The sequence below is a fragment of the Heterodontus francisci genome, chromosome 2 (assembly GCF_036365525.1).
Source record: "Heterodontus francisci isolate sHetFra1 chromosome 2, sHetFra1.hap1, whole genome shotgun sequence".
In the NCBI taxonomy this organism is placed as follows: Eukaryota; Metazoa; Chordata; class Chondrichthyes; order Heterodontiformes; family Heterodontidae; genus Heterodontus; species Heterodontus francisci.
Window position 1 is genome coordinate 25,919,128 of NC_090372.1, and position 26,584 is coordinate 25,945,711.

The 26,584-nt window shown below is 41.6% G+C and overlaps 1 protein-coding gene across 1 annotated transcript in view; it reads left to right on the top strand.

The window, feature by feature from the left end:
* Window positions 1–26,584, top strand: part of LOC137383331 (collagen alpha-6(VI) chain-like) — a 133,782-nt gene that overhangs the window by 105,950 nt on the left and 1,248 nt on the right. Inside the window, exons 33-40 of the mRNA XM_068056026.1 lie at window positions 5,542–5,577; window positions 5,669–5,705; window positions 6,395–6,409; window positions 6,964–7,457; window positions 10,750–10,849; window positions 11,068–11,742; window positions 18,689–18,791; window positions 18,905–19,053. Of these exons, the coding sequence (XP_067912127.1) occupies window positions 5,542–5,577; window positions 5,669–5,705; window positions 6,395–6,409; window positions 6,964–7,457; window positions 10,750–10,849; window positions 11,068–11,742; window positions 18,689–18,791; window positions 18,905–19,053 (1,609 nt within the window). The remainder of the gene's footprint in view (window positions 1–5,541; window positions 5,578–5,668; window positions 5,706–6,394; window positions 6,410–6,963; window positions 7,458–10,749; window positions 10,850–11,067; window positions 11,743–18,688; window positions 18,792–18,904; window positions 19,054–26,584) is intronic.

Genomic DNA, 26,584 nt, shown 5'->3' on the forward strand with positions numbered 1-26,584 from the left:
GGCCCTGGTGGAACCCAAACTGAGGGTCACTGAACAGGTTATTGCTAAGCAAGTGCTGCTTGTTACGACCGCTCAGGACAAAGCCCCCAATCAAAATATGATTCTGATCACGGTGGGAGCAATGCATTGTCAATTCAGTCCCATTGCTCCATAGGTCACTTCATATTTCTTTTAAGAGTTCCAAATTGGGAAAAAACAGCCAAATTAAACAATCTAGTAACCCCCGAATGAAGCGAACCAAACCAAACCAGGTATCTTTAGATATCAACAAATTAACTATTTATTAAAAAAAACTAAAATCTTAAACACTATTAAGATAAACCAATATCTAAAGACCTTATAACCTCTTATTTAAAAAATCTAACTCCCGCATTCACATACATATACTCAAACTAACAGTAGTTTGGGGTTTTTAATTAGCTGACTGAAAAATAAAGTCTTTGGAAATTACGTTCCTGACGAATGGAGTCCAAGACAACATAGTCAACATTCACTTGCAGTCTTCCAAGCTCTGATGAAACAGAGGTCCTCCCAAAGATAGGAATTCAGCAGTTCAGTTTGGCAGTTGTAGCATAAACTGTCCCTTCAGTGATAAACACAGTAAAACACAGTAATACAGATACTTAGTTGAGAAAGAAAAACTTTTCTTATTTTCTTAGGGAATTAATTCGTCTTGAAGCTTTATAGAATCTTCTTGAGAGAAAAATAACAAAGCTCTTTTTCCTTCAGTTTACTTTGTCACAGGGACCTCTCCTTCTTCCTTCATTTGCTGGAACAGTCTTTCAACCGACTGCTGCTCAGCTAATTTTTAAAAGTAAAAATGGCAACATTGCATCTCTGTCCTCTCTCTCTCTGTGGCTGTAACTAGGCAACCAGAATGCACTTTGGCTCGCTGAGCCTCTGGAGAGTTCTTAAAGGTGCACTGATCTTTTACAGTCTTAAAGACGTACACAATTTTCCTGATGAGAGAAAAAAATAACACAAGACCGTGACACGCTCAGTAGCACTGTCGACGACACTTTCCATCACTTTACCACTGATTGAGAGTAGACTGATGGGGTGGTAGGATTTGTCCTGCTTTTAATGCACAGGACATACCTGGGCAATTTTCCACATTTCCGGGTAGATGCCTGTGTTGTAGCTGTAGTGGAACAGCTAGACTAGGGATGTGGCAAGTTCTGGAACACAGCTCTTCAATACAGTTGCTGGAATGTTGTCAAGGCCCAAAGCCTTTGCAGTATCCAGTGCCTTCTGTCGTTTCTTGATATCAAGTGGAGTGAATCGAATTGGCTGAAGACTGGCATCTGTGATGCTGGAGACTTCAGGAGGAGGCCGAGATGGATCATCCACTTGGCACGTCTGGCTGAAGTTTGTTGCAAATACAACAGCCTTATCTTTTGTACTGAAGTGCTGGGCTCCCCCATCATTTAGGATGGGGATATTTGTGGAGCCACCACCATTCACGACTGGATGTGTCAGGACTGCAGAGCTTAGATCTATTGGTTGTGGGATCACTTAGCTTTGTCTATCACATACTGTTTGGCGCACAAGCAGTCCTGGGCTGTAGCTTCACCAGGTTCACACCTCATTTTGAGGTATGCCTGATGCTGCTCCTGGCATGCCCTCCTGCACTCTTCGTAGAAGCAGGGTTGATCCCCCGGCTGGATGGTAATGGTAGAGTGGCGGATATGACAGGCCATGAGGTTACAGATTGTGGTTGAGTATAATTCTGCTGATGGCCCACAGCGCCTCATCAATGCCCAGTTTTGAATTGCTAGATCTGTTCAAAATCTCTCCCATTTAACACAGTGGTCGTGCCACACAACACGATGGAGGGTATTCTCCATGTGAAGATGGGACTTTGTCTCTACAAGGACTGTGTGGTGTTCACTCCGACTAATACTGTCATGGACAGATGCATCTGTAACAGGTAGATTGGTGAGGACGAGGTCAAGTATGTTTTCCCCTCAGCACCTGCCGCAGACCCCGTCTAGCAGCTATGTCATTTAGGACTCAGCCAGTCATGGTGCTACCGAGCCACTCTTGGTGATGGACATTGAAGTCCCCCATCCAGAGTACGTTCTGTGCCCTTGCCACCCTCAGTGCTTCCTCCAAGTTCAACATGGAGGAGTACTGATTCATCAGCTGAAGGGGGCAGTCGGTGGTAATCAGCAGGAGGTTTCCTTGCCCATGTTTGGCCTGATGCCATGACATTTCATGGGGTCCAGATTAAATGTTGAGGACTCCCAGGGCAACTCCCTCTCAACTGTACACCACTATGCTGCCACCTCTGCTGGGTCAATCCTACCTGTGGGACAGGGCATACCCAGGGATAGTGATGGCAGCATCTGGGACAATGTCTGTAAGGCATGATTCCATGAATATGACTATGTCAGGCTGCTGCTTGACTAGTCTATGGGATATCTCTCCCCACTTTGGCACAAGTCCCCGGATGTTAATAAGGAGGACTTTGCAGGGTCCATAGGGCTGGGTTTGCCATTGTCATTGCCTAGTCGAAGCCAGGTGGTCCGTCTGGTTTCATTCGTTATTAACTTGGTAGTGGTTTGATACAACTGAGTGGCTTGCTAGGCCATTTAAGAGTCAACCACATTGCTGTGGGTCTGGAGTCACATGTAGGCCAGAGCAGGTAAGGACCGCAGATTTTCTTCCTTAAAGGATGTTAGTGAACTTGATAAGATTTTACAGTAACACCTTCATGGCCATCATTAGTCTAGCATTTTAATTCCAGATTTATTAATTGAATTCAAATTCTACTTTCTGCTGTGGTGGGATTCGAACCCATGTCTCTGGAGCAATACCCTAGGTCTCTGGGTTACCACTCCAGTGAGAATGCCACTACACACTTAACAAGCTTGACACAACCTCAGTGACATTGAAATGCTGAAAAATAAGCTTTTCATAAGTGCCCTGAGTTATCCAAGGAGAAAATATTTCTTCTTCTAATTAATAGGAGAGAATAGGGAGGACTGATCTTAGTTGGATTGCTGCAGCTACAATGATCACCCATTAACTCATTAATTAAATATTTTCAATTACTTGAATTCATAGGAATTTACCTATGTGGAAAGATTGCAGAATAAGTTTGTGAAAGATCATGCTGATAGAAGAGCTTTTAAGCAATCTCCACATACCAAATAGGCAGCAACCATGTTTATACAATCTTAGTATGAGAGAGTTAACATTATACCAACAGAATCAGCTCTTCTCTGAGACCAAGTTAGAAATTGTTAGAGGAGGAATTTATTTTAGTGAGGTCCATATGACAATTTAAGGAGCAGTGATATGTTCGGAATCTTATACCAAGCAGATATGAAATAATGCTTAAACTGTCTAGTGAGAAGAAAATACTCATTCAAATACAACAACAATTTATATAAATCTTTAATGTAACAATACATTCCAAGGTGCTCCAAGGGAGCATTATAAGGAAAATGACACAGAGCCACATAAGGAGGTATTAGGTCAGATGATCAAAGCTTGGTCAAAGAGTGTTAAGGAGTTAAGGTTTTAAGGTGTGTCTTATGTTATGAAAGTGCTTCCATAATTTTTTGTTAAGTATATGTTTTTGAGGACTTATATTTAAAATGTGGAGTTGGATTCATTGGAAGGCTGAAGATTTCATAGAAGCTGAACTTTGTTGTTGACAGTTCATTTAAAGGACACTGAGATATTATTTAAAAACAGCCTTGATGGAAGTCATGTGCTTTAAGCAATAAACAACAGAAACCTTGGTGAGCTGGGGAAGATGTTTACAGAGAAGTGACAGGTCAAGATTTATAGGGGTCAGGAGGTTTGTCTCTTGAGATATTGTTTTTGGTTTCACTTTGGACAGCGTGTTGGGGAAGAAAGTTGAAAATAACAGCCAAGAGAGCATCCACCATCAGCTCACCCTCTTCCATCTCTTTGAGAACTTCCTGAGAATCAAGTGTAAGAAATAGTGAAACTGATGCTGCAGTTCTCCTGAAAAGCCTGCCAGAAACCCCTGATGTCACATTTCTCCTAGAAAGCCTACCAAACTGATCTTCAACGTCGCCTGAAAAGAACTGCTCTAGAAAGATCCTAGTGACAGCCGTCTACGTGTATTTGGGACACCAGACCAAAAAAGAACAACTGACATCTTTCCATATCTTTTTTTTCCCTTCAAGAATTAGCAAGTACTTGGCCAAAGTATTCTTTTTTTTCGTTTTGTTTTGTAACAGACCTCTGCAGAGAGAATTTCTTTTTTTCCGTGTATGTGTGAGTTTGTGTGTGGGGAATTTGAAAAGGGGAACTTTCATATTTCAATCTGTGTGTGTGAATGCTTTGATTCATTACTGGTTAAGTATTGTTTTGTAATAAAGTGATAATTTTGTTGTTTATTAAAGAAACCTGGTTGGTGTATTTTATTCTGGGATAAAGAATAGAGTCTATGATTGACTGCATAGGCAACTGGGTAAACATTTGAAAAAATATCTGTTGTGACCTGTGGAGAAGCAGAACTAGGCAAGACAGTGCACTCCTCCCGCCTCGGTTGTAACATATATTTTAGGGCTCTGTGTGGGCCATGGAAATAGGCCGTCTGATGGCATGAATATGTGGTCAGTAGCTCATCTCAGTGTCAAGTATGGCACGAAGGTTGCGAACAGACTGGTTTAGTCTCAGACATTTGCCAGGGAGAGGGATGGAGTCAGTAACTAGGGAACAGAGTTTGAAGTGGGGACTGAAGACAATGGCTTCAGCCTTCCCAATATTTAATTGGAGGAAATTTCTGCTCATCTAGTATTGGATGTCGGATATGCAGTCTGATAATTTCGCAACAATGGAGGAGTTGAGTGGGCTCATGTTGAGGTGGAGCTGGGTATTATCAGCATTCATATGAAAAATGCAGTCTCATTTGACTGCATCACTTCACATGAAGCAGAGTAAGGACAGGTGAAGTGAGAAGACCTCCACAGTTGACCAATAGTACAACTGTTGATATTTCATTGCACTGTGATGCGTGGTAGTAAGTCAGCATCTGAAACCTGTGATAACCCCAATGTGATGTCTTGAATGGGGATGGAGGGGGCCGGGGAAGCATTTCCGCAAGGGGAAGGAAACATTAAATAGTGGAACAACCTCTCTGCTCTCAAATGCCTCTAAGTGGCCAATTACAGAGTGACATTAACAGAGGACTAGGAGTGAGTTGCTTGCTGGATCTTTCAACTGAGGACTGACTTGTGGAATGGAACTAAAAGGGAAGATCGGCAATTTGAATGTAGAGAGTTGTCCTTGCCATATGGCAGTCTTTCATTTTTAATCCTATGCTGCATGAGATTGGAATAAAACACTGCATTTAACATATAGAGGGACAGTCTTGTGCTTAGTGGGTTGTGGCTAAAACATTAATCGGAATAATAGATAGCCCTATCTCCAAACCACTCTTTCTTTAAATGAGGCTTCCCACAAGGAGCACAAGAATACCCTCAATCCCAACATTGCCCATGTACAAACATAATTGGTAAAGCTGCTAAGGATCTTTCCATTTCCTTGTCATTTCAGGGTTTCAAAGGGCCACCAGGGATCATACCGATGAAAGTAAGTTATTTCTGTGCACATGGAAATTTCATATCAAAACATAATTTAACACTAGTTACTAGATCCTGAAGTCTCCATTTTTCTATTGCAGCCATGCGAACTTGTGTCATATATTCGAGATAAATGCAGTAAGTCATTTAATTCTTCATTAAGTCACAACGTTTTAAAGACAAAATGGTTAGTTTTAATAAGTTCTAAGCTGTACACTATTTCAAGACATGACTTGATATCTATGGAATACCTACAGGACAAATAATACATTGGAGTTTGTGAGATTGTAAGACATTAAGTTGGACGGGTGACCAATCTCCCAGGTAACCAATTTCCCAAATGACCTATGTCCCCAAGGAGCAGGTTTGCAAATGGCTAAACTCCCAGATGACAATTCTGCTAGATGACCAATCTCCCAAAAGACTTATGCCCCTGAGCAGCAATGTTGCAAATGGCCAAACTCCCAGATGATCAAATTCCACAGACAACCAAACTCCCCTGATGACCAAACTCCCAGCATTCTCCATATTTAACTTTTGTTAGATGGGGTTTGGGAAAGATCCTTTAGACTATTTCATTACATATATCTTTCATGTACTATCTTACTTCGTGAGTCCATCTACCTAACATAACGTTTACTTTACAAATTGTACTGCATGGCACTGTACCATGTAAGGTGAGGCAATCCTTTTGATAAAAGCAAAGAATTTGAGATGCCTTGATGTTACTAAAGTGCACCTCTACACTGATGCATAATTTTTAAACTGTGATGCTTATATTAAAAGGAAATAACTATAGATATTTCCCCCTTCTTTTCTCCCTTTAGCCTGCTGTTCATCAGGTCAGTCTTCTTACTTCATTTATAATTCATTTATCACTATAGGTGTCAGCTGTGGCTCAGTGATGGTACTCTCACCTCTGATTCGGAAGCTTGTGGGTTCAAGTGCCACTCTAGAGATATGGGCACAAGGTTCAGGCTGATGCTTCAATACAGCACTGAGGGAGTGCTGTTTTGTCAGAGGGTCTTTTTTTGGGTGAGACATGAAACCAATGCCCCATCTGCCCTCACAGGTAGATGTAAAGGCGCCCAAGTGATACTATTTCAAAGAAGAGCAAGGATGTTTTCCCTGGTGTCCTGGCCAATATTTATCATCAGGTATCATTAAAACAGATTATTTGATCACTATCACATTGCTATTTGTGGGAGCTAGCAGTGAGCAAATTGGCTGCTCTTCCTACATTGCAACAGTGACTACACTTCAAAAATACCTAATTGGTTGTAAAGCACTTTGGGAAATCTTGAGGTCATGAAAAGTACTATGTAAATTCAAAATCTATTTTTTCTATTGTTACATTAATTCACTAATTGTTTGAATGAATGACCTCTTGTTTCAGGAGGAACAGAGTGTCCCATGTACCCCACCGAGCTGGTGTTCGCTTTGGACATGTCTGCAGATGTCACACCAACCATATTTAATAGAATGAAGACAATGGTCATTAATCTTGTGCAGGATCTTAAAATTACTGAAAGTACCTGCCCAACGGGAGCCCGTGTAGCGATTCTTACCTACAGTTTTACGGCAAAAACATTCATTCAATTCTCGGATTTCAGGAGAAAGCAAAAACTTCTGGAAGGACTGCAGAATCTATCTTATGCAAGGTCATCCAGCAGGCGGAATATTGGAGCAGCGATGAGGTTTGTTGCAAAAAACAGTTTCAAGCGTGTTCGTAATGGCATTCTTGTTAGGAAAGTAGCAGTTTTTGTTACTAATGGCCCATCTCAAGAAAAAACAGCCATCGCAACAGCTGCCCTGGAGTTCAGCGCCTTGGACATCACTCCAGTTGTCATTTCTTTTGTTAATGTCCCTGAAATTCAAAGAGCCTTCGAGGTAAGAGAACTATCAGTGTGATGTATTAAAAATATTACACCTATATGCACTCCCCTTAATTTTTCCTGTTATGAACCCCTGAAAGTGGAGGCACGACAGCACCATGACTGGTGGAAGGGTGTAATTACAGCATGACATATTTACACAGGCAGTTTCAATTATAAATTTGGATGTAGTAATTTACAATGGTACAAAAATAAGAACAGATTCTGAAATGGAGCTGAATTTTGTTATAATTCCATTTTTAATATCTCCTGCTTCACCTGAAGATAGCACCTGTTCAACTCCCTGCATGTAATGCCACAGGAGCTCAACTAGCATTTTAATATTGGCAGTTAAAATACAAAGAGAACACCTAAAGACAGTTCATTAATAGTATTTGTTCATTTCATACTGCAAAAGATGTACATAGGTTTTAAAAAAAAAATCAATGTTATCTGTTTTCTAATATGATTCTCTCACTCTGCTGGGCTGTTCTGAGATGTCGCTGAAGGAGAGAAACCCATGTCCTGGGGCAGATCCATTGTTAGTAATAGAATGAAGAGCCCATCGAAAGCTGTACCACACTGTGTACTGTTTGGGTTGTAGAGTATTACCGACAACACACAGAGCAGCCTACCAGGAAGGGAGAGAATCCTATCTTGAGGTGCCTTCATGCAAGTAAAAGTTCGTTCAGTGCTGAGTCCCTTTGTGTTCCATCCAGTATTTTGTGATTGAGAAATTGCCTTAAAGAAACAAGGCAGAAGGTACATTATTGTACAGTGTCATCAGATTGATGGAAAGTGTTGAGCGGCTGATAGTTCAGTGCAACACTGAGTGAGCGCTGCATTGTCATAAGTATATTTTTTGGATGAAATGTTAAACTGAGGCTCCATCTGCTCAGGCGAATGTAAAAGATCCTATGGTGTAGTCGAAGAGGATTGAGAACTTCTTCTGGTGTCCTAGCCAACATTTATCCCTATGAGCAATTTGGCTGCCAGCTTTGCTAATGAAACAATGGTGACTGAACTTCATTGGCTGTGAAGCTATTTGGGGCATCCTGAAGATGTGAAACAGGCTATATTCAATGCAAACTGTTTTCTTTTAGAATACCTTAGAGATTGATGCTGAGAACCCTACTCTACTAAAGAGGGATATAGAGTCAGAGGGAACAGGCAGCAAGGAGTTAGCTAAAAACGAGTGGCAGAAAAAGACTTGCATTATCACATCTCTTAGAAACGTCTGAACGCATTTCACAGAATAACAGACTTGTTTGTTTATGGCATCTTAATGTAATAAAATGTTCCAAAGCACTTCAGAGGAGCATAATCAGACACAAATTGGCACTGAGCCACAGAAGGAGACATTAGAAAAGGTGATCGAAAGCTTGGTCAAAGAGTTAAGTTTTAAGGAGTGCCTTAAAGGTGGCGAGGAATAGGGAGGAAATTCCAGAGCATAGGGCCTATACAGCTGAAAGCAGTCAGTAGTGGAGTGAAAGAAGAGGCCTGATTTGGACGATTTGGTGGAATGCAGAGCTTTTGGAGTTTTGTAAGGCTGGAGGAAGTTATAGAGATAGTGAGAAGCAAGGCCATGGTGGGATTTGAACATGAGGATGAGAATTTTTAAATTGGCATGTTGCTGGATCAGGAGCCAATGTAGGTAAGCAAGCATAGGGGTGATAAGTGAATGGGATATGGTGTGCACTATTTATTGAGTGCAATGAGTATTGTTATGTAGGAATGATCAATTAACTCATTTTTAGGGGTGTTCATTGATGGAAGAGTGTTGATCAGAATTTCCTTAGTACTGCCTTGCAGTAACAGCCTAAATTATTCACTGATGTCCTGGAGTGGGGCTTGAATTCACACCCTTCTTATTCAGAGGCAAAAGTGCTACCAACTGAGGCAATCTGACACCTCTGTGAAAAAAAAAACTGAATTACCTTGTTGGATCAGTGGAGTATGACTAATTGGAGGTCGTGCTAAAGCTATCTCATAACATGGTTATACCTCGAGTGCAGCATCCAGTTCGAGTCAACAAGACACAAGGATATGTTCCAGCCCTGGAGGCAGTGCAGGGAACAACCACAAGTCCACCCCAGCACCAAGGGATTGAGTAATGAGGAAATATCAGAGCCTTGAAAGAAATTGATTGACGGAGGATGTTATAGAGAATTACAAGATATTAAACTGCATTGAGGAACTAAAGGCAGAACCAGTCAATGGAAATAGGTTCTAGCTAGGGAAGGGTAATTCTGCTGTTAGTGAGAATTTCTTAATGCAAAGAGCATTACTAGTGGAGACTAGTGGAGTTGAAAAGAGAGTCATTTGGGATCTTGCCAAGTGATGTAATCTTGATCTTTGATATATGTATTTTACTCATGACTGGGCAGGGCTGTGACCACTACATGTTGTGTCTTCAAATTAAATGGAACAGAATCTGATAATACTGACCAAAATATTTTTAAGTAGATCCTATGATTTAGTTAGGTGGCAACTGTTGCTCAGTGGATAGTACTTTCACCTCTGAATTAGGAGGGTAGGCATTTAAGTCGCACTAAAGAATTTAAGCAGCAGGCTCACCTGTGCAATACTGAGGGAGTGCTATAAGGTCAGAGGTACTGGCTTGTGGGGAAATGTTAAACTGAGGCCCTCTCAGATGGATGTAATGACATTATTAGAAGAAAAGCAGAGGAACTCTCCTGGTGTCCGGAACAATATTTATCCCTCAACCAAAACCATGAAAAACATATTATCTGGCCATTTTTCTCATTATTGTTTGCAGAACCTTGTTCTGTGTACATTGGCTTCCATGTTTCCTACATTACAACATTGACCACACTTCAAAAGTATTTCATTAGCTGTAAAATGCTTTAGGACACCGTGAGGCTATGAACAGTGCTATATAAATGCAAGCATTATTTTTATATCACCAGGTCAAGCTTTGACACCAGTGCATAGAATGGAGTGTTGTATATAAATTGCATCTGAATTCCCCTGGAAGTGGGAAAATAGATGTATTAACACCCTTGTAACAATAGTGGAGAGTGGAATTTGATAGAACTTTATGCATCTATACAGTAATGTCCCTGAAATTTCTGCCTATACTTTTTAAAAGGAAATTCAAATGTCTCTCCCTTCCATCTCTTGGCCAGTTAGATTTCTTGACCCATTGGATGATTAGCATTGGCCTCTAACCTAGATAGCTGGAGACCTAGGAGGTAATCTCGCTACCTATGCTCCCTGCATTTTAAAATCTATTAACAAACCTTTGTTTCTGAAATTTGAATTTCTTTCCTTTTCCTCTGAAAAAGATTGATGATACGAGAATGTTTCAAGTGGTTGTGTTGTCAAGACAGCAGCAAGAAGCGCAGGAACAGTTACGCAAAATCCAATTATGCACTTTCTGTTTCGGTATGACTTTTAATTATAGTCACTTAACAATTTTGTAAATCAGAATGTAACAAAATGTACTTAATGAAGTAGTGTTGTTCTACATAGTTAAAATGAAACAATAGCAAAGTGGTTACACTTAGACATGAAATTAAAGATACATGTTTCACAACAGATTTCTTGAAAATAGTAGTTTATATCACTGAATTTAAACCTTAGGCTTTAATCTTCCTTCACAGATATGTGTGAACCAAACGTCCAGTGCCAACAAGCCATCTCCCCACCTCCAATCCCGATCAACATGGACATTGCTTTTGTTGTTGATGGCTCACGCAATCTGAGAACAGTAGACTTTGAAAGAATAAAGGTCTTCCTCAGCTCAATGCTTGATGTGTTTGTGATCTCAAGAAACCCAAGGGCCTTTGATAATCGTGCTAGGGTAGCTCTGGTGCAACATTCACCAGCAGGTTACCAACCCAGATCTGTCCAGAAGCCAGTCAACCTTGAGTTTGGATTTTTGAACTATGGCAGCAAAAGCATGATGAAGAGACACATTGAGAATTTGTTTAATAAATTAGAAGGCTCTTCTTGGGCTGGCCATGCTATTGAATGGACCTTGAATAATGTTTTCTCAGGTGCCCCAAATCCTCGACGCCGTAAGGTAATCTTTGTAATACTTGCAGGAGAAACAAGTGTCTTTGACACAGAGAAGTTAAGGGCTGTGTCATTACAAGCTAAGTGTAAAGGGTTCGCGATCTTTACATTATTCCTCGGGAAGGATGCTGTCAGAACTAACCTGGAGGAGCTTGTTAGTTTTCCTTATGACCAACACTTGATTCACCTGGGCCAACTGCTGGATCATGAAATGATGTATGCCCAAAAGTTTGCACGGGCCTTTCTGAAAAGTCTCACACGTAAGTTATGCTTGATTTAAAAGTAAAAGATATATGAAAAGTATTGCTGCATGTATATTCTTTACAGAGAGAATGTTCCCCAAAGATTGATGTTCTGGCATAAACTATCTAAAAAAAAAAGAGTTGCATTTATATAGTGCCTTTCATGACTTCAGGACATTCCAAAATGCTTTATAGATCATCATTATTGTGGTTTTTTGATATGTTTCAACCTGCTGGTATTGCAGTTTTCAGTTTTCCCTTCCCTTTAAAACAATGGTATGGACCATCTTTAAAAGAGCTGAGGAGACCCAACATCATACTGACTTTGTTATGTCAGTCTTGGCTCAGTTGGTAGCACACTCATCTGAGATGGTTATGGGTTCAAGTCCCACTCCAGAGACTTAAGCACATAATTCAGGCTGATTCTCCAGTGCAGTACTGAGGGAGTGTTACACTGTCAGAGGTGCCGTCTTTTGGATAAGATTTTAAACCACTCTGTCAGGTGGACGTAAAATATTCCATGGGACTCTTTCTCTAGAGAGTTCTCCCTGGTGTCCTGTCTGCTATTAATCCCTCAAGCAGCATTACTAAAACAGATTATCTGGTCATTATCACACTGCTGTTTGTAGGACCTTGCTGTGTGCAAATTGGCGTTTCCTACATTACAACACGAGGTCACTTCAAATCCCTTGGTTGTAATGTGCTTTGGAACATCCTCAGGTTGTAAAAGATCCTCAGATAAGTGCAAAGTACTTTCTTTCAAGGCAGATATAAATCTAGGTATGTGTTGTGATGATCATTGGTAGAGTCTGTATGAAGTTGAATCCTAAAACTTTAAACAGTGATCTATTTCCTAGTACTTGGATGGTCTTTCTACTCTTTACAGCAGCTAGGGGCAATAGCAATATTTGTTATATTTTAAAGGCACCTGCATGGACAGTTACACATTCAATAAATTGTGGGTGGGAGCAAAGTTATTTCCAAGTATCAACTACAGTCATTAAAAAGGGAAGCAAGGTTCTGCAAGCTTTTTGTAAAGGGACGATATCATGACACAATCTCTTCTGAAGACAATTTTTATGTTTTGAAGTGGTGTCAGGTACCTATCATGTGATCTCACTTGGTGCATTACTTTCCCTATATGGCAATATTTTTAATAATCTGAGCATCATTAAAAAGACAATTGGGACCAAATATCTTGGAGTTATGGAGAGTAATTAGTTAAATGCCTACGAAGGAAAATGTTCAGTGAACAACCTGATCCAGTAACAGGGAATCAGAGAAAGTACTCAGAATAAGAGCAGCAGATAATTTACCTTGCACCCTTGGAAGCTGTTGTTAATACTGGTCTTATTATAGTCTGAAACTAATTGTATTTGCCACATCAGCATCACTGTTTTGTTGCAAACTAATTTCCCTGGCTGGACCCCCTGAGTCACTAATGTCAGTTAATAGTAAAACCCTGACTGCTATGATATAGGAACATGGGTACAGGGCCCCTTGGGTCTGTTCCATCATTCAAATAGATCAATGCTTATTTGTCACCTAGCATCTGGATGAGTGTAGCTCCAACACTCAAGAAGCTTGACACCATCCAGGAGAAAGAAACCCTCTTGATTGGTACTCCATCCAGGAGGGAAAGGGAAAACGACAGGGAGTATGATGGTAAATAAAATGGTAAGCAGCAGGTTAACATGTGTGCAGAAGGTTTTAATTTCAAGGCAGACTATGAAAGAATCAGAAAGGAAGGATAACTCAGGAGTTATTAGAGATGTTGGAAATCATGAGGGTAAGAAAGCTAGCATAAAGGCACTTTACCTGAATGCTCGTAGCATTCGTAATAAGGTTGATGAGTTAATGGCACAAATCATCGCGAATGAATATGATTTGGTAGCCATTATGGAGACATGGTTACAGGTTGGTCACGACTGGGAGTTAAATATCCAGGGGTACCAGACTATTCGGAAGGACAGACAGGAAGGTAAGGGAGGTGGTGTAGCTCTGATATTCAAGGACGACATCAGGGCGGTGCTGAGAGATGATATAGGTTCTATGGAGAATGAGGTTGAATCCATTTGGGTGGAAATTAGAAACTCTCAGAAGAAAACGTCATTGATAGGCATAGTCTATAGGCCACCAAATAATAACATCACATTGGGGCGGGTAATAAACAAAGAAATAACTAATGCCTGTAAAAATGGTACGGCAATTATCATGGGGGATTTTAATCTACATATAGATTGGTCGAACCAGCTCAGTCAGGGTAGCCTTGAGGAGGAGTTCGTTGAGTGTATCTTGATAGTTTTCTTGAACAGTATGTAATGGAACCGACGAGGGAGCGAGCTATCCTAGATCTAGTCCTGTGTAATGAGACAGGAATAATTAATGACCTCATAGTTAGGGATCCTCTTGGAAGGAGTGATCACAGTATGGTTGAATTTAGAATACAGATGGAGAGTGTGAAGATAAAATCCAATACCAGGGTCCTGCGCTTGAACAAGGGGGACTACAATAGAATGAGGGAGGACTTGGCTAAAGTAGACTGGAAACAAAGATTTTATGGTGGGACAGTTGACGAGCAGTGGAGGACTTTCAAAGCAATTTTTCAAAGTGTTCAGCAAAAGTATATTCCAGTGAAAAGGAAGGACTGGAAGAAAAGGGGTAATCTGCCATGGGTGTCTAAGGAAATAAGGGAGGCTATCAAATTGAAAAAGAAGGCATACAAAGTGGCCAAAAACAGCATGAAACTAGAAGATTGGGAAAACTTTAAAGGTCAACAGAGAGCCACAAAAAGGGCTATAAAGAAAAGTAAGATAGAACATGAGAAAAAACTAGCACAGAATATAAAGACAGATAGCAAAAGTTTCTATAAATATATAAAACGAAAAAGAGTGGCTAAAGTAAACATTGGTCCTTTAGAGGATGAGAAGGGGAATTTAGTTATGGGATATGATGAAATGGCCGAGGCATTGAACAGGTATTTTGTATCGGTCTTCACAGTGGAGGACATTAATAACATGCCAGTAATTGACAAAGAGACGAACGTAGGTGAGGACCTGGAAACAATCATTATTATGGAAGAGGTAGTGTTGGGCAAGCTAATGGAGCTAAGGATTGATAAGTCTCCTGGCCCTGATGGAATGCATCCAAGGGTACTAAAAGAGATGGCGGGAGAGATAGCAGGTGCACTGGTGATAATTTTCCAAAATTCACTGGACTCTGGGGTAGTCCCAACAGATTGGAAAACAGCAGATGTGATGCCACTGTTTAAAAAGGGAGGTAGACAAAGGATGGGGAATTATAGACGGGTTAGCTTAACCTCTGTAGTAGGGAAGATGCTTGAGTCTATTATCAAGGAAGAAATAGCAGGGCATCTCGATAGAAATTGTCCCGTTGGGCAGACGCAGCATGGGTGCATGAAGGGCAGGTCATGCTTGACAAATCTTTTGGAATTCTATGATATTACGAGCAAGGTGGACAATGGGGACCCAGTGGATGTGGTGTACCTAGATTTCCAAAAAGCCTTCGACAAGGTGCCGCACAAGAGGCTGCTGTATAAAATAAGGATGCATGGCGTTAGGGGTAAAGTATTAGCATGGATAGAGGATTGGTTGACTGACAGGAAGCAGAGAGTGGGGATAAATGAGTGCTATTCTGGTTGGCAATCAGTCACTAGTGGTGTGCCTCAGGGATCGGTGTTGGGTCCGCAATTATTTACAATTTACATAGATTATTTGGAGTTGGGGACCACTTGTAGGGTGTCCAGGTTTGCAGATGACACTAAGATGAGTGGCAGAGCAAAGTGTGCAGATGACTGTGAAACTTTGCAGAGGAACATAGATACATTGAGTGAGTGGGCAAAGGACTGGCAGATGGAATACAATGTTAATAAATGTGAAGTCATTCATTTCGGTAGGAGTAACAGTAAAAAGGATTATTACTTGAATGGTAAAAAGTTGCAGCATGCTGCTATGCAGAGGGACCTGGGTGTCCTTGTGCATGAATCGCAGAAGGTTGGTCTGCAGGTACAGCAAGTAATTAGGAAGGCAAATGGAATTTTGTCCTTCATTGCTAAAGGGATTGAGTTTAAAAGCAGAGAGGTTATGTTGCAGCTGTATAAGGTACTGGTGAGGCCGCACCTGGAGTACTGTGTGCAGTTTTGGTCTCCTTACTTGAGAAAGGATGTACTGGCACTGGAGAGGGTGCAGAGGAGGTTCACTAGGTTGATTCCGGAGTTGAGGGGGTTGGCTTATGTTTTTTTTAGTTTTAGTTTTTTTAGTTTTAGAGATACAGCACTGAAACAGGCCCTTCGGCCCACCGAGTCTGTGCCGACCATCAACCACCCATTTATACTAATCCTACACTAATCCCATATTCCTACCAAACATCCCCACCTCTCCCTATATTTCCCTACCACCTACCTATACTAGTGGCAATTTATAATGGCCAATTTACCGACCAAGCTGCAAGTCTTTTGGCTTGTGGGAGGAAACCGGAGCACCTGGAGAAAACCCATGCAGACACAGGGAGAACTTGCAAACTCCTCACAGGCAGTACCCAGAATTGAACCCGGGTCGCTGGAGCTGTGAGGCTGCAGTGCTAACCACTGCGCCACTGTGCCGCCCTTATGAGGAGAGACTGAGTAGATTGGGATTATATTCATTGGAATTCAGAAGAATGAGGGGGGATCTTATAGAAACATATAAAATCATGAAGGGAATAGATAAGATACAAGTGGAAAGTATGTTTCCACTGGTAGGTGAAGCTAGGACAAGAGGGCATAGCCTCAAAATTAGAGGGAGCAGATTTAGGACTGAATTAAGAAGGAACTTCTTCACCCAGAGGGTTGTTAATCTATGGAATTCCTTGCCCAGTGAAGTAGTTGACGCTTCTTCAGTAAACGTTTTTCAAGCTAAGGTAGATATCTTTTTGAATAATAAAGGAATGAAGGGATACGGTGAGAACGCGGGTAAGTGGATCTGAGTCCACGAAAAGATCAGCCATGATCTTATTGAATGGCGGAGCAGGCTCGAGGGGCCGGATGGCCTACTCCTGCTCCTACTTCTTATGATCTTATGATTATGACCTTCAATATTCACTCCCTCCACCACTGGTGCACTGTGGCTGCAGTGTACCATCAACAGGATGCACTGCAGCAATTCACCAAGGTTTCTTTGAAAGCACCTCACAAACTGGTGACCTTTACTACCTAGAAGGACAAAGGCAGCAGGCGCATGGGGACAGCACCACCTCCAAATTCCCCTCCAAGTCACACACCATCCTGACTTTGAAATATATCTCCGTCCCTTCATCAATGCTGGGTCAAAATCCTGGAACCTGCTTGCTAACAGCACTGTGGGAGTGTCTTCATGTCACGGACTGCAGCAGTTCAAGAAGGAGCTCACCACCACCTTCTCAAAGGCAATTAAGAATAGACAGTAAATCCTAGCCTTGCCAGTGAGGCCCATGTCGCATGAATGAATAAATAGAAAAAATTCCTGCCTTTGTCCTGTATTAGACTTTGGTTAACAAAATCTATTAAGCTCAGATTTAATATTAACAATTGACCGAGCATTAATGGCTGTTTGCGGACGGAAGTTCCAATCTTCTACCACTCTTTGTGTGCATAAGTGTTTTCTAACTTCACTTCTGAAAGGCCTGGCTCTAACTTTAGGCTATGTCCTCTAGTCCTAGACTCCTCAGGCAGCAGAAATAGTTTCTCTCTATCTACCCTATCACTTCCCTTTAATGTCTTGAAAACTTTGATCAAACCACTCCTTAACCTTCTAAATTCCAGGAAATATAACCCTAGTTTGTGCAACATTCTGGTAAATCTACACTCCATCCAAGGCCTAGCATAACTTCCACCCTTTTGTATTCTAGTCCTCTAGATACAAAGCCCAGGATTCCATTATCCTCTTTGATTATTTTCTTTATCTGTCCATGACACTTTAATGAATCATGTACATGGATCTCTATGTCTCTTTGGACCTCCACTGGGGAGCTGATGACAAAGGTCTCTGATTGCTTGTGTAGCAACAGTGTAATTGCATCCATAAAGTTTTCCTCTAGCCAGGATTTGTTGTGGAATTATAGATCAATTTACAGCCTCACTACTGCACAGGCATCCCAAACAGCTCCTTCTGCCAATGGCACTTTAACATAGAAATGTAGGAATAGGAAGAGATCATTCAGCCCCTCTAGCCTGTTCTGCTTTTCAATTAGATCACAATTGATCTGCATTGTAACTCCAACTACGCACCTTTGTTCCATATCCCTTAAAATCCTGAACTAATAAAAGTTAATCTCAGTTTTGAAATTTTCAATTAACCTCTAGTCTCAGCAGTTTTTTGTGGGAGAGTTCCAGATTTCCACCACCCTTTTGTGAAGAAATGCTTCCTGACATCATCCCTAAGTAGCCTCACTCTAATTTAAAGGTTATGTCCCTTTGGACTGGACTCACCCACCAGAAAAAAGAGTCTCTCACTATCTAGCCTATTGAATCCTTTAATCATCTTAAGTATCTCTATTAGATTACCCCTTAATCTTCGATACTGAACTAATCACGTTTCAGTCCATGTTTCTGACAATGCAGATTACACTGCACTAGTGTTGACTGTGCTAACCTGCTGAATAAATTGCCCTCCCGCTACTGCATTACAGGTTTGAGCGACTTTTGAAAATCTGTTAGTTTGAGGTATTGGCAGACTTTCCTGAAAGGTCACATATGAACACGATATTTACCGATACCTTCAATGCTCAGGAAGAATGTTTCAAAAACTCCCTAAAGTTTATTTTATAATATTGATGACATATGAAAACTCAAAAATAAATTAGTGAATGAATTTTAGTGAACTTGTGAAATTATTACTGGTGGTTTTTGATGCATGCAAAAGTAATTATTGGCAACTTTGAACTGTGTGTTGTGTTACATAGTGTTTTAATGACAATTTCCTTTTTACAGTTAGAATCAACCGCTACCCGTATCCAGCTTTACAGAGGGAATGTCCGAGAGCTACATTATTTCAGCCTGGGCCAGAAACATCAACTCCATCTTCAGAAGGAGCGTATGTTTTCAAAGGCAATGCCTTTTTGGACACCCCTGATTATGCTTTTAAAATATGTTCGATGTTTTTCATTGATTTATATGCAGATGTTTTTAATTTGTGCTGCTTTACAGAGCACGTCTAGAAAGACCAGAAATTGAAGAATTTGAAGAGGAGGAAGAATTTGAAGAAGAGGAAGAATTTGAAGAAGAGGAAGAATTTGAAGAAGGGTCTGAATTCACAGGGGAAGCAACAGCCGAGAGAACAATAGGTATGGATTATGGTAGGCTCAATAGGACACTACTGTTTTTTTAAAAATCTGTTTAAATCCATTCGCTGTGCATGATTTGTGTACGCACATTTCTGAAATTCGAAACATGACATTGGAGCAGCTTCACTTACACGAATGTCCCAATTACTGCAAAGTGTCACTTAAGACTTTGCCGTTCTGGCTATGGATCACTCTCAATGTTGTGGGGTCAGCGCTGCTGAAAACACATTGCACATACGTACAAGTGGGATGAGCCTGATAGACCACAGAGGGCCAACAGGACTTCATGGCATCAGTAGCTACTGTTTATGTTTGTTGTCCAAGGCATTGGGGAACCTCCCTCACAAAGAGGGTATTGAAAACAAGGTACTGCCATTAGTTTCCCTTTGCAGAGTTTCCTGCAACAGATAAATAAAAGCAAAAGAATGTGGATGCTGGAAATCTGAAATGAAAACAGAAAATGCTGGAAATGCTTTGCGATGGTGGAAAGAGAAACTGAATTGATATTTCTTGTTTGAGTTCTGATGAAAGGTCATCAACCCGAAAGTTTAACTTTGTTTCTCTCTCCACTGATGCTGCCAGACCTGCTAAGTATTTCCAGCACTTTGTTTTTATTCCTCTGACAGATGCTTTGTGAATGTTCTGACTAAAATCAAACTTGATTTGTAAACGAACGTTCACTTCAGTTTCTGAGTGATAAGGTCATGAGTTCAAGAGATTTGAGAACAAAACCCACTTTGACACTCCAGTGCAATACTGAGGGTGTGCTGCACTGTTGGAGAAGCCGTCTTTTGAATGAGATGTTAAACCAAGTCTGTTGGACATAGAAGATCCCATGACACCATTTTGAAGGAGTGCAGGGGAGTTTTCCCTAGTGTCCTGGCCAATATTTATCCTTCAACCAACACCTAAAACAGATAATCTAGCCATGTATCTCATTGCTGTTTGTGGAGCTTGCTATATGCAAATTGGCAACTATGCTTCCTACATTACAACCCTGGTTACACTTCAAAAAGATTATCATCGGCTGTAAAACACTTTGGGATGTGCTGAGGTCATGAAAGGTGCAATATTAATGCAAGTTCTTCCTTTCTTTCAACCAAACCAAACAGAGCTTTTGTCTAATTTGATGTATTTTTCCACTGTTCCCAAGACTATTCTCAGACTTCCTCACCATATAAAAACAATGGGCCAGATTTTTCAGTAAAAATAACCAATAACCAACACTCACCGTTATTAAAGAGTAAATAGGACAGCAACATACAGTGACGCCACACGCACAGTTAAATGCAAAAATCAGAAGTTGCTGTCCAACTTGCCTTGCTTCTCCTGAAGCTTCACTACACTGGTAACTAGCCCAGAGACTCAGCATTGAAACACATGGAATGAGCATGCTTGCCCACTAAATACCCACTGAACTCATCAAGAAACTCATCTGACCAAACTTCCTATAATGCTCCCCTCTTCCCTAGCCCTGAACTCACATCTTTCTCTAGTTTCTCTCCTATGACCCTTCATGCCCTCTCTAAGCTTGTCCATGAGACCCACATCCTCTTCATCTAAATCCTATGCTCACTGAACAGCTGATCATCCATCTTCCCCTGGTCCCCATATTAGCCACCATTGTAAACGGTTCTCTCCAGGAGTTGTCTGTCTCTCCTTTAAATCTGCTGTCATCGCCCCCTCCTCAAAAAAACACTTGACCCCAGCATCCTTCCAAACTACCACCCCAACTGCAACCTCCCTTTCCTTTCCAAAGTCTTTGACTATGTTTTTGCGTCCCAAATTCATGCCCATCTTTCCCGGAACTCCATGTTTGAATCTCTCCAACCAGGTTTCCGTCCCTGCCACAATGTAGAAACAGCTCTTATTGAAGTCACAAATGACATGCTATGTGACTGTGAAAAAGATAAACTTTCTCTCCTCATCCTTCTCGGCCTATCTGCAGTCTTTGACACAGTTGACCACACTATTCTTGTCCAAGGCTTCGACTGTCATCTTGCAGGGTGGAACTTCTCTCACATGGTTCCATTCTTATCTATTTAATCATATCAGTGGCATCTCTTCCTGCTCTGTTACCTCTGGTGTCCTCCAAAGATCTATCCTTGGCCCCTTCCTATTTCTCATTTACATGCTGCCCCTCGGCAACATCATCTGAAAGCACACTATTAGTTTTCACATGGATGCTTATGACACTCAGCTCTACTGCACCACCATTTCTCTTAACTCCTCCACTGTTGCTAAATTATCAGACTGACATCTAGTCTGGTTGAGAAGAAATTTCCTCCAATTAGATATTGGGAAGATTGAAGCCATTGTTTTTGGTCCCGCTGCATACTCCGTTCCCTAGCTACCGACTCCATCCCTCACCCTGGCAACAGTCTGAGATTAAGCCAGTCTGTTCGCAACCTTGGTGTCACATTTGCCCCGAGTTGAGTTTCCAAACTCATATTGATGCCATCACTAAGACCGCCTATTTCCACCTCCGTAACATTGCCAGACTTCACCCTGTCTCAGCTCATCCTCTGTTGAAACCCTTATTCATGCCTTCGTTACCTCTGGACTTGACTATTTCAATGCACTCCTGGCTTGTCTCCCACATTCTACTCTCTGTAAACTTTAGGTCATCCAAAACTCTGCTGCCCATGTCTTAACCTGCACCCAGTCCCATTCTCCTACCTCTACTGTGCTCGCTGACCTACATTGATTCCCAGTCAAGCAATGGCTCGATATTAAAATTCTCATCCTTGTTTTCAATCCCTCCATGATCTTGTCTCATTCTATCTCTGTAATCTCCTCTAGCCCCATAACCCTCCTAGATATCTGCACTCCTCTAATTCTGGCCTCTTGTGCATCCCTGATTTTAATTGCTCCAGCATTGGTGGCCACATCTTCAGTTGCCTAGGCCCCAAAATCTGGAATATCCATCTTACACCTCTCTGCCTCTCTACTTCACTTTCATCCTTTAAGACACTCCTTAAAACCTACCTCTTTGGCCAAGCTTTTGGTCATCTGACCTAATATCTCCTTTTGTGGCTCAGTGCTGTACTTTGTTTTCTAATGCTCCTGTGACGTGCCTTGGGACGTTTTATAGTGTTAAAGGCACTATATAAATATAAGTTGTTCTTGGAAAGCGTAAAGCTTGTCCATTCTAGTGTAAGTAGACTTTTAATGGTAACCTCTCCGCAACTGAAAATTAATTTTTACATGTGCGAAGTCTCATTCTTTCAGATTTTAATTATTGTTGGAGATTTAAAGAAATGGAAATTGTAATGAGTTATTTTTATGTTGTCTGCAACATAGATGAGATGCGTGGCGTCCAGTTGGTTGAAAATCTCAAACAGGTTTATTACAGCTAAACTTTTATACAGTACAGAGCTAATTATTTACAAAACCTGCCTTGAGGTGTTACAGTAGCAGAGTGACTCAGGCTTCAGTCACACGACTGCATCCTGTTACTTAGCTCATTAGCATAGTAAGATCTTAAAGGGACATCACTCTTAAAGTCAATCACACAACATCCCCTTTCTTTCCAAAGATGTCTCGTATGCTAAAAGTAAAAATACATAAAATTAGATTCATCAAATTATTTACACTGGTATAAAGATTATGAACTTTACACATGCAGAAGCTTAAGGGTCCATATATCATTTTGGTTGTTTGACCACTCTTGCTCAGAGAATTTGTGTCTCAGCTATTGTGGTTTTTTTTAGGTTTCTCCCTCTCTGCATTCAGTTTCTGTTGCTCTGCCTTCAGCCTGCTAACATACTCTGTTGCTTTTGTCAAGTTGACCACCTTTGAGGCCTTGTCATTCTTGGAAAATTCCGGCACCCCATCTCGAAGAGCCAATAGACAATGTTTCAACTCATTCCTCCTCTGCCTCTTCAGCATGTTGTGAGTCCGTTGCCTCTCCTCATCCTCCACATCTGAAGGCTTGGGGCTCAAGGTCGAAGACTTGTTAGGGGAAGAGTACTTGATTTCATGGAGGTACCTGTCCATTCTGGCTCGTTGTGATGCTGGCAGTTCTCTAGATAGTAGAGGTGAAGGCGTGGCATATTTGTGCTGTTGCTGGATTTCCAGACTACACCGTTTGATGCTGGCCAGAGTCTGCCAGTGGGTTCCGGTCCTTGGAGATTTCCCCTTGATAATGCTGTCATGGATAGTTATGATGTTGAGGTCCTTACACGTTGGTTGTCCTGCCTCTGCTGGTCCACTTATGTCTACTATGTACAATGTTTGAGGAAACCATGCAGACTTGTCGTATCTGCATTGCATTGTTAGTGTGTCCCAGCAAGGAATGGGTGATGCGTTGTCTGCAGATAACTTGGCAGTTGTCGGGTGTATGATTGATTTCCAACGACTCCGGTGCGTATCTTTTAGGATTCGGACTGGTAGGATATTTGCATTGGCGCCAGTGTCTATCTTGACCCGAGTGCATGTTTGCCAGCTTTCTTTGGGTATGTGAAGTTACTAGTGGTGAAAGCTTCAAGTTATTTAACTTCATCAACATGATGTGTCAAGTTCACAATGTGGAATGTCTGTTTGTCTTCTGGCTGAAAATTACTTCTCTCTGGGTCTTGTCTCAGGTCTGTTTCACTGTGGACCTCATGTATTAATTTACATTTACACAAGTCTATGGAGCTCTTCTTGCTGCTGCTGCTGCTGTTGTCTGTTTGTCTGGGTCCTACTGTGACTTCTGGCTGCATCTTCAGAGCCATATTGCTTGCATAGGCAGGCCCTGTGTCCTTTTGCACTGCACAGCTTGCACAGGTCTCGAAATGCAGGACAACTTCACCATGAGTGGGTCCAACCGTCCTTATCACACAGACTGCTTGCTCTTTTCAAACTGTTTATGGTGCTGATACTGTTGGCCGCATCTAGTGCTTGCAGGTGCTGTTGTCCAGTTACAATGGCTTCATATTTCCAGCCATCTTCCAGCAGTGCATCAATTCTGTGACCTTTTTCCCAAGAGGTCCTTCTGAAATGCTCCAATGGGTGTTGATACAATCACCAGCTCAATTATTCTGTCTGACAGCTCAGTTTCTGAGAACTCACATTGTTGCCCTCACAACGGCTTCGACTGACGAATTGATCTCGTGATTCCTGTGGCTGTTGCCGGTAGGACATCAATTCCATGCGATGAATTCTAAAATTCACTCTTAATCTGAGCTGATCTTCTAGCACTTTCCATATCTTTGTGGGATGTTTCATAGAAACATAGAAAATAGGAGCAGGAGTAGGCCATTCAGCCCTTTGAGCCTGCTGCGCCATTCATTATGATCATGGCTGATCATCCAACTCAGTAACCTGTTCCCGCTTTCCCCCCATATCCTTTGATCCCTTTCGCCCCAAGAGCTATATCTAACTCCTTCTTGAAAACATACAATGTTTTGACCTCAACTGCTTTCTGTGGTAGCGAATTCCACAGGCTCATCACTCTCTGGGTGAAGAAATTTCTCCTCATCTCAGTCCTGAAAGGTTTACCCCGTATCCTTAGACAATGACCCCTTGTTCTGGACTCCCCCACCATCGGGAACATCCTTCCTGCATCTAACCTGTCAAGTCCTGTTAGAATTTTATAGGTTTCTATGAGTTCACGCTCACTCTTCTGAACTCCAGCGAATATAATGCTAACCGACTCAATCTCTCTTCATACGTCAGTCTCGCCATCCCAGGAATCAGTCTGGTAAACCTTCGCTGCACTCCCTCTATTGCAAGAGCATCCTTCCTCAGGTAACGAGACGAAAACTGCACACAATATTCCAGGTGTGGCCTCACCAAGGCCCTGTCTTATTGCAGCAAGACATCCCTGCTCCTTTACTCGAATCCTCTCGCTATGAAGGCCAACATACCATTCGCCTTTTTTACTGCCTGCTGCACCTTCATGCTTACCTTCAGCAACTGGTGTACGAGAACACCCAGGTCTCGTTGCATATTCCCCTCTCTCAGTTTATAGCCGTTCAGATAATAATCTGCCTTCCTGTTTTTGCTACCAAAATGGATAACCTCACATTTATCTACATTATACCACATCTGCCATGCATTTGCCCACTCACTTAACTTGTCCAAATCACCCTGAAGCCTCTCTGCATCCTCCTCACAACTCACCCTCCCACCCAGTTTTGTGTCATCTGCAAATTTGGAGATATTACATTTAGTTCCCTCATCTAAATCATTAATATATATTGTGAATAGCTGGGGTCCTAGCACCGATCCCTGCGGTACCCCACTAGTCACTGCCTGCCATTCAGGAAAAGACCCGTTTATTCCTACTCCTTGTTTCCTGTCTGACAACCAATTTTCTATCCATCGCAATACACTACCCCCAATCCCAGGCGCTTTAATTTTGCATGCTAATCTCTTATGTGGGACTTTGTCGAAAACCTTCTGAAGGTCCAAATAATCCACATCCACTGGCTCCCCCTCATCAACTCTACTAGTTACATCCTCGAAGAATTCTAGTAGATTTGTCAAGCATGATTTCCCTTTTGTAAATCCATGCTGACTGTCTGATTCTACCACTGTTCTCCAAGTGCTCTGCTATAAAATATTTTATAATGGACTCCTTTCTGGTCCTCCTCAGATAAGCCTGAGATATTAATTCTGTGTAATCCCTCATTTCCAATTACTAATCGTATTTTACAGCCTGTTTTTATGGTTCTGGAATTACTTGGTCTGTAAAGCATAACTGCATTCTTTGTTTGAACAGTTAGAACTGGGATAGGATATCCAAGGCCTTCCAGTTCATGCTGGAAAATTTGGTATCCATTTTTCTGCTGTTCTTTTGCATAGAGCTTGCTTTAAGACTTGTTCTATGACTCTATACTGCTTTCCCTTTAAAAAACTCTCTTGGCTGCTTTGATTGACAGGAGCAAGTGTTAGCTGCTTGTCTGTTTATCTTTATTCCAGCAATCTAGCATGACTGTTTACACAGCTGTGCAATAGGCATTTCAAGTGCTCTTTTTTCTTTTAGACTTTGTTTCTACAGGCAGTGGTCAATTCTTCATGCCTGAGTGGTTTTATGAGTTTTTTAAAACTTTGGCTGAGTGAGTGAATTATCTTCGCGCTCGAGTGGTTTGATGATTTTTTTTTTAACCTTTAGCTGCGAGCTGCATGAATGGTGGATTCCCGCACTTTTTGCAGTCGGATGCCTCCTGTAATGCTGCCGACATTGATCAGCCTGGGAGGGGAGCCTTTGAAAATAATCGATCAGCCTAAGATAGGGATTGGGTTTGCCCTGTTTTTTTTTCTTTTACTGAGCCTTTTTTAAAAGAAATCAACTTTGCAAGCACCTCAAAGCTTTTTTTCATTGGGGACTCCTGGACCACTGAGACAGTGGCTCACCCGACCACAGTGATTGTTTTGCAGCCTGTTGTTCGGCGCTCTGTCTTCTACAGCTTGAGGTGAGTTCTTTTTTTCTTTCTGCTGTGTGGGTCAGTATTTCTCTTGGTCTTTGCCCCTATTGCCTGTAGGTCGGTAGTTTTAATGCTGTTTTCCCTGTGGCCTTCAAGCTTGGATTCTGTCTTCTTACCACTGCTGCCAT